This window comes from Acomys russatus, chromosome 9, assembly GCF_903995435.1.
Source record: "Acomys russatus chromosome 9, mAcoRus1.1, whole genome shotgun sequence".
NCBI lineage: Eukaryota > Metazoa > Chordata > Mammalia > Rodentia > Muridae > Acomys > Acomys russatus.
Window position 1 is genome coordinate 49,987,591 of NC_067145.1, and position 9,247 is coordinate 49,996,837.

Sequence of the window (9,247 nt, forward strand, 5' to 3'; positions counted from 1 at the left end):
ACTTAGTGACATTCTCAAGGCCATGTGGCGTTTGAAACTGGATGGGGTACAGAACAAAGAGATAAGTACACATCTGGCACTCTTCACCAGGAGCCCACAGTCCTGGGCGCGCTGTGTGGTGCTGCACAGAAGGGCTGTTCTATCCTGGAAGTGACAAGGAGTGTCCAGGGACCGTGGATGGATGGGGTCTGCTCAGGTGCCGAGGTAGAAAGGACCAGGGCAAGGAGGTGAGGCCGGATTCTCCAAAGCCGAAAGGAAGGACCAGGATGCGTCGCCTCTGCAGACCAGTGAACTATCTGTCACACTTAGCAAATGGAAGGCCCCCCTGGATAATAAGCGGTAGAGCCAGGACTGGTACCCAGGGATTTGGACCCTGTAATACATGTCATTACTGCCCTGCCACAGGCTCATCTCTCAGTGGGGAGAGCCACTCGGGATGAGGCTGACTCTCATCTGCCCACAAAGCTGGAGAAACTAAAGGACCACCCAGGGGACAGTGGCGGCATCATCCAGCCCTTCAGTGACTCACTGAGGAAGTGGGCCAGTGCAGTTAGCTCAGCCATGCTTGCTTTCTTCAAAGAGAATTAAAGCCTTTCTTCCAGAGTTTTAGAACATTGTCACTGGTAGAAAATAGCATGTTATTTTTCAGAAAAAGAAACCCTAATGAAATAGATAATCATGTACTTATCTTTATTTAATTACGCTGAGTTAGACCTCCATATCGTAAGCCCTAGTTTTCAAGAGTGTTTTCTACCTACTTCCAATAAACTTGCCTTGATGCCCAGCCTACAACTACCCTTTAAGGAAGAATTCCCATACTTATCGGTGAAGAAACTGAGGCATGGCAAAGGGTGGGTGGATGTGGAAGCTGCTGACCATTTGCTCAGAGTCAACCGTGAGTAAAGGTCAAAACTCAGATTGAACCATCTGCAGTGGCTGCTTACCCCTTTATAATGAGTTGCTATGAAGACCCCCCCAGGATGTCCAGGCACACTCAGTGCTAACTGAGTACGGAAGGCAGCAAACAAAACACTAGAAGGAGGAAAGCCTTGCTGAGTGCCACGTGGCTTTTGCATCTCTTTCAGAACTGACCTTTTGGGGTCCCCACCCCTCTAGGGAACATCCTGCTTGCCCATGGGACACACCTCATTCAGGCCATACCAGCCAAGTCTGTGTTAGACCTGAGCTCTCTTGAACCCTCCATCAACTCCTGTTGCTGCTGTGCCTGTTCTAGTGCTGATGTAGTTCTTTAGCCTTTCTCGTTGCTATGACAGACTACCTGACAGACACGATTTTTAAAAGGAAGGATTCATTTTGTCTCTTGATTTCAGGAGATACCAATGCATCATGATGTGAAAGGCATAGGGCTAGAAACTTGTGCTATGGCTTGGTGACGTTTCATGATAAGGCACCAGAGTGGGGCCTGAAGCTAACCCAGGTCATAATTCTAAAGACCTCTTCCCAAAGACTTCCATCTTCCAGCTAGGCCCCGTGTCTCAATGGTTCTGTAGACACTCCACCCCAGCGCCATGGTCTAAGGCTCAACTGTTCCGACACAGCCTTGGAGGACATTTCGTATTCAAACCAGAACACATATGAATGAACTGTCTTGATTCTCTTGGTTTTTGTAATCCATCCAGTCTGGTGTCATCTTTTGGGTTTGAACATGTGTATTTCCTTTTCCTCTGCGGGGAAGATAAGAGGTTGTAAAACAGAGGAAAGATATAAGAAAGCTGTGTCACAGCCGATCCTCAGGTCAGGGGTGTCCTTGTAAACAAACAGAAAAAAAAGATGGCTGTTGGCTCTGAGCCAAGTGAGAGGATCTCAGAGATAAGCAACTTCTAGAGGGGCCTGAGTCTCTGAGCATGAAATCAGTGGCCTTGGGTAAAATGGCCACTGGAATTGGGTGGCTGAACTAAGGTTGGACTTATTTTGTGCTCCATGAAAACCCTTAGTTCTTTCTGGGTTATAGGACCCCAGGTATCCAGGCCACTCTGACCATTATGTTAGCACCAAGCTCTCTAAGCTTCTAATTGCTACAGAGCTGAATCCTTTCTGCAGGCTCCCTTGTAACCTCTACAGATATATGTCACCTCTTTGACACAAAGAATGGCTGTCCCTTTTACCTGAGGAGCAGTCCCAGTGCCTGGCTCTAAAGCCCATCCCTATCTCCTGTGAGCTGTAAACTCTGAACTCTGGGCTCTGTAAGGGCACAACTTCTTGGTCACCACTGTTGGAACAACCAGCTTCTAAACTGACTCTTGAGAGAATACAATGTCACCTACTGAAACGCTAGTGCCTGGCTTGCCATCTACCAAGGGGACAAGTCAGTTTGCCTGGTCCTCCCCTCAGCTTGTCACCGCAATGTTGATGCCAGACAAGAGCATCCTTGTGCTCTACAGTGTGTGAAGCCATGCAGTGTTAGCATAAAAAATGGGAGAAGGGGTTAGGTGTGTAGCTCAGTAGTAAAGCATGCCTAGCATGCCTGTGATCCTGGACTCCATCCTCCGCAGGGTGCAGGAGATAAATCAGTAAGTAAACACACACAGAGACAAACTGTTAGGGAATGGATGAGACTCCTTGAGTAGAAATTAGAGCCAGTGGCTTCTTACACAGAGGTGAGTATCTTGGCTGACTTCTCATTCCATTAGTAAAAGACAGTGGCAAGTACAAGAGTGCCTGCAGCCCCTTTCTCCAGGGACACCGAGAGCTGAGATGTGCATAGGACTCTCTGGAAAACACAGTTACATCAATAAGGGGGCTTAAGGCTGAGCTCTATTTGTGTTAGGGTGGCTTTCATTTCGTTTAATCAGAATTACTCATAAATTATGGATTAATTACTATCCGCCGCTCAGTTAAATCCTGTCGGCAATGGATGCCATCCACTGTAATTGTGGGGCACTTTGTCAACATTTAATCAGCAGTACTTATTAATGTGGCATTGATGTGTGGCAGCCATCCCTACACTATCAATCACACATGAGCAGCCAACAAGATCTCCAACACCATTGCTCTTTGTCACATTAACTAGCCCCTGGGCTTTCAGACTGAGTGGGCATTGGTGCTCGCTTCTCAGGAAATGGATTTTGTCTCTCCAGTTCAGTGAGTCTTTTGTCCTTGTAGAAGTAAACACTCGCAGTCTTTGAGATGCCTCCCTGGAAGGGCTTTGTGACCATGACCTGTTCTCACAGCCCTGTCCAGACACTGTGAAATACCAAGAACCTTCCCTTGTCTACTACAGTAGAACACCATGTAGAGGCTGCACACACATACAGACATGTCTGCGCACGCATGGGTAAAATTGTAAATTCCTAGAGTGGGTGAGGCAAGGTAAACAGAACACTTTTGAGCTTGTGGAACATTTCTGGTGACTGACTATTTAAAGTTCTTCTAAAGGAAACTTAGACTAGTAAACAAAGCTCGTGACTTTACCCTCTCTTGCTCTCTCTTTTTAGCCTCTATGGAAGACACATGCAGGCAAACCCGGAACCTCCAAAGAAGAATAATGATAAATCAAAAAAGATCAGCCGGAAACCCCTTGCAGCCAAGAACAAGTGAGGAGCTGACACCCACGATGGGCCCGGACCTCCTCCCTCAACTCTCTGGCTTCCTTGCTCTGTCCCACAAACAAATACAGTGTGCTTGTGCCTACTTCTTCTACTTCTTCTTCTTCTTCTTCTTCTTCTTCTTCTTCTTCTTCTTCTTCTTCTTCTTCTTCTTTTTAAATATCTTTTTTTTTTTTTTCCCCATTCTGGTTCACCTGGATCTCGGTCTCTGACGCTCCTGCCATGCCCTCTCCTGTGGCACACTGAGTCCAGATTCTCATCAGGACTTTTCCCTGTAGCATTGTCTCTCAAGAACTAGAGCCTTCACTACATAACCAAAGGAGCATTTAATCCTGATTTGCAGAGTTATCCCCCATGTACTTATGTAACCAAAGAATATGGGATCCTATGAAAACCTAAAATATGACCTTTGCTGATATCTCTCTCTCTCTCTCTCCCACCGACAATAACCAAACAAAAATCCCATTTTGGGATTTTTTTTTTTTTTTTTAAGAAAACCCTCTTCCTCCTCCCAGTGCTTAAGTTCACCCTCACCTTTGCACCTTTGAAGTTCTTGTGGCAGGTGGTACATTTTTTATAAAGTCTTATATTCATTCCCATTTGTTTCCTTAAAATTGCCAAAGGCAGGAAACAAAGCTCTCATTCTCCTGCAAATTCCATGGTAGGCACAGGTTTCAGTTCCTTGAATAAACGTCACAAGGCTGCTTATTATCAAAAGAATAATTAAAATCATGTAACCACTTAAATGTCACAGTTAACACTTTTCATTCTTTCTGTGTATTCCTGTAACTCATTGTGCCTTATTAAAAATCTTCCTTCACCGCCAAGCTATTATATTCACTTAACTTCTAAACGATTTTAATAAAATCTTGAATTTGTATCACACGTTTCTTCTTGACTAAAAAAAAAAAAATTGTCCTTGGGGTGTACAATTTTTATTACTCCTCCCCCACCACCGAAAAAAAGGTTTATGTCACCTAATTTTATTAATTGTAAATTACAGTCTATGGACCCTACCATGAAAGAGATACAAAATTAAGTCAGTTAGTTTCCTCTCACATCAATTTGTCAGCTTTTTTTTCTTCTCCTTTGAAGACTGTTTCTAAATGAGAAAGGGAGAGAAAAACAAATCTCTCGGAGATTCTGCCAGAGGCTTTTGGATAGCAGCGCTCTTTCCCCAAACAGAACTGTGGCTTTTGCCAGTGGCTGCTAGTCAAGGGTTGTAAAACAAGAGAAAGAAAAACTCAAGTGTGTGCTGTGTCACAAGAGAGAATCTGTTCATACCACAGGAAAGACTGAGAGCAGAGAAGTTGTGCAAAGGTGCACAGCCTGTGCCACACCTGATATGGAGACTGCCTTGGCAGAATCGTTAAAGTACCAGTGGTTACTCATCTGCTGCAGACAGCTGTCCTTGTCACGAGCAGTGGTGTGTGTGTGTGTGTGTGAGTGTGTGAGTGTGTGTGTGTGTGTGTGTGTGTGTGTGTGTGTGTGTGTGTAGATGAAAATAAACCAAAACACAAGTTTTGTGGTTGTGCCTGGACACCTGACAACAAAAGTCAGGTAAGATGACGATAAGCATCAACGAACCTCCTTATGGAGAGGGCTTCAAATATAGCAAACCACTGGGCAAAATGTCCTGGTCTCAACCACTGACAGAATTCTGCCTAAAACTTGGCAAGCTTAGACGCAGGCAGAGGCGACGACCAAACTCTGCCAAAACAGGGAAAGCAAGTCCTCAATAGTTCCTGCCTCACAAATATGACTGTCAAATATACTGGGCCAGAAGGCTGAAGATGATGCTCCAATGTTATAGAAAGTTTTGGGTGACTGTTGAGGCAGCAAACTGTCTCTGTCTTTTTTTTTTCCATTTTGGAAGCTGCTAACCTGCACTTTCTGTTTACTCGGGTAATTAATTTTATTCCTTCTCAAGTCTCTGATGGGGTTGAAGACCAAATAGTTTAGTTTCACAATTAAGCTTAGTTGTTTAGGGGTTAAGATGTTTTTAGGTCTAGATAGATGTTTTAAGTTGATAGAGAAGAGATACGATAGATATTGATTTACATTCAGCATTTTAGACTCACTGGGATAGGAAAATGTTTTCTTCAAAGTTGCCAAATATGAACAGCCAAAACACTATGAATGTAACATGAATATAATTCGTGAAAAGAAAAAAAAAAATGATTAAACACTCTCAGTGGCCTCAGGACGCGGGCCTACCTCTATCCTTTGCAATACTCTCTGTAGTGCATTTCTCAGCTCTACCTAAGCTGTACTGGAAGCTGTACTCCAAGCGAGCCACTGCCAGAAAAAAAGGCCTTAAATTCATTTGGTCATGAATTTCTTTTCTTTACTTTTTTTTTTTAAATTTTATCTAATGAGGTCTAATACCTTGCCTGTGTATGTCTACACACCATATGTGAGCCAGGTACCTTAGGAGACCAGAAAAGGGCATCAAATCTACTCGTACTGGAATTACAGATGGTTCTGAGGCAGCCTGTGGGAGCTGGGAATTGAACCTGGGTCCCCTGTGAGAGCAGCCGGAACTCTTACTGCTGAGCCATCACTTCAGCATGGTCATTCATTTCTTATCATCTCAGTGGACACTGTGTTTCAGACTCTTCCAGTTAGTACCCTGGGTCTATATTCCCCAGCTACCATCACCTGCTCCAGACAGCAGCAGGTTTACAGGAACTGTGCTGATTTTTTTTTTTTTTTTTTTTTTTTTTTTTTTTTTTTTTTGTGGTGTTGTTTCAAGACAAGGTTTCTCTGGGTAGCCTTGGCTGTTCTGGACTCGCTTTGTAAATCAGGCTGGCCTCAAACTCACAAAGCTCTGCCTGCCCCTGCTTCCCCAAGTGCTGGGATTACCTGTGTGTACCACTGCATCTGACTACAGCGTAGATTTTTTTAAATTATTTTAAAGCTTCTGAAATTGTAGAGGGACCATGCATGGAGAGGACCTAGGTCCCCTACTCAGATGTAGTCAATAGGCAGCTCAGTCCTCATGTGGGCCCCTAATATAATATGGGGAGCAGGGCCTGTCCCTGCCTTGGACTCTGTTGCCTGCTCATTGGTCACTTCCCCCTGGTGGGGCAACCTTGCCTGACCTCAGAGGAAGAGAATGCAGGCAGCCCTCATGAGATTTGATAGGCTGGGGTCAGGGGAGGAGGGATCCCCCTTTCTGAGGACTAGGGGAGTGGGAACGGGGATGAGGGAGGAAGTGTAAGACCTGGAGGAGATGAGGAAGGAACTACAATCAGGATGTAAAGTGAATAAATGTTTAAAAAGAGGGGGGAAAATTGTAGAAGGAAGAGCAGCGCCACCACTATTGGTTGAAAGATGTCACTGACACGTTAGCAGCAAAGTATTAGTATAAACAGTAATATGAACATTTATAAGATATATATCCTTCAAAAGAAGAGCTCCTTAGATACGAGTATGGCCAAAACATTTAAATTTGTCAGAAGGCAAGATCCCCAAGAAACATAAAGATATAAAAAGGGAAAAGCTCACTGGCGATCAAATAAATACAAATCAAAACTAAGTGATATCTAACAACCAGAAATGAGCAAATATTTCTGAGGTGGCCTTTAAATGTTAGAAGAGTAATGTGATATAAGCATTCTTACAGACTGCCGCAGGGAATATAAATCTCCATCAAGGGTGCTTGTAGCTCTTTAATGATACATATAGGAGAGCCCTAAAATCATGTACTTCCAAACAAGAACTTTTACTTCTAAGGGTTTATCCTGAGAGCACTGCCAGACATACAGACAAAGAATTCTGTCTTTGGATTGCTTTTGCACCGTGGGATCCATGGTTAAATGTGGGGTAAGCCAAATGATCCAGAAGAAAAATAGCAGAGTATCCACACGGGACGCTGCCATGAAGATACTAGCAATCGGTGGACAGCGTCTAAGGACAGTGGGGGATATCTAAGTATACCAGCTGGTTAGGCAGCAAAAGAAGTCTAAACTAGGAAAAGATGATCCTAATGTTATTTTTTAAAGTTGTGTTTATAGTACATGCGTGTAAAACTACATGAAAGAGGCCGATGAACCATCCCTGCAGTGGGGACTAAGATTTTTTATCTCATTTTATTTTTTCAGCCCAACTCTGTCCTTTTAAATTTTATAATGGCCATGTAACCTGTAATTAAAAAAAAAAAACAGTAAATGTGTTTTTTTTTTCAGAATGAAATTGGTAAATTATTACATATAATATAATTCGTATATTATTACATATAATATAGTCCAGAAAATAAGATCATGCATTTAAATTCAAAGCATAATATAAAATGTCATGTTAGCACTTTTTGTTACTAAAATGGACTTCCATATCTTCTTTTACAAGATTTATTTTATTATTTATGTATGTGTATATGTGCAGGTGCATATATCCACAGGTGCCCACAGACTCCAGACTCAGATCTCCCCGGGGGCTGGAATCATAGATGGTTGTGAGTCTCCCATGGTGGGTGCTGGGCACTGAGATCTCATCCTCTAGAAGAGGAGCAACCATCCTTAACTAGTTAGCTATCTCTCCAGCCCTGATATCTTATGTACTTTATGTCTACTTGTTATCTAGACTAACAACAAGAAAACTGTGGTATGAAAGAAAGCCTTTGAACAAATATGAATAAACTCTGAAATCAACTGTGCCAAATAGCCACGCCTTTTAGTCATTTAAGGTACTTTTACTGGCAAGCATTTCATCTTATGACCTAAATTTAGGTTTTCATAATTAGGTTTTAATAATTTGTATACATAATTTAAGATTTGAATTTATATAAATTTAAGTATATAAACTTAATAATTTATATATGTTATCCACGCTGTATACAAAGTACATTATATATCATATATGGGATATATGTATATATCTTTATATTCATTCCCCATCAATAACGTTTCATAAGGGCTTCTCGGCTCTTTAGGAAGTCATATTTCTATCAAGACTGCACACAAATACATTGTGACATTGACTTTTATTCATGTTTATCTCATATGAAATAAACATTGGAATTTATTGTCGTTCATGTTGCACTTTCTTTTCTGTTAGGAATAATGTCACTTATTTGTTGAGGACCTTTCATATATCAGGCGTTTTACTGACATGTGTTCTCTCATTCTCGCTGGATAGTCATGATCTGTGGTAGAAAATGTGACCTCAGAGAAATTACAGCGCTTCCCTCAAGGTACACAGCTAGCAAATGGCAAAGGGATGATATAGTGAAAGGGTCTTTGGCTCACAAGTACATGTCCTTTTCAGGCCCGTATTGCCCCTCCAATGCCAATCAAATTCCTTGGGGCTCCCATAGGCTATGCACCCTACCACTTGGAGTATCTGCTTTTGATATCCTAAAATGTCTATTAGCTCATCTAAACCAGTGCATGTTAACACCACATTGTGGACTCATTACCTCATCTATCAGCATCTTTTCTTCATGCTGGTTAGATGGCAGCATGTCGCTATTGACTACGTGGTGTGGTAACGGAAGCAGAAAAACCTCACTCCAGAGAACCTCTCCCACCATCTAGAAATGCACTATTCCCAATGATACCCATTAAAGAAACATAATATGCCATCTGGAATTTCTTCAAATGACCCTCTGAAGCTCCTAAAACATGGAAAGTGGCATGTTTGGGGGATCATTTCCTACCTTTGAATGGTCAGAATACTTG

General features: G+C 42.5%; 1 protein-coding gene across 1 annotated transcript in view; it reads left to right on the forward strand.

Annotated features, from left to right (window-relative positions):
• Rsu1 (Ras suppressor protein 1) overlaps positions 1 to 3,663 on the forward strand; it is a 178,321-nt gene extending 174,658 nt beyond the window's left edge. The window contains exon 9 of the mRNA XM_051151304.1: positions 3,456 to 3,663. Coding sequence (XP_051007261.1) covers positions 3,456 to 3,558 — 103 coding nt within the window. The 3' untranslated portion in view covers positions 3,559 to 3,663. The remainder of the gene's footprint in view (positions 1 to 3,455) is intronic.
• Positions 3,664 to 9,247: the final 5,584 nt, after the last annotated feature.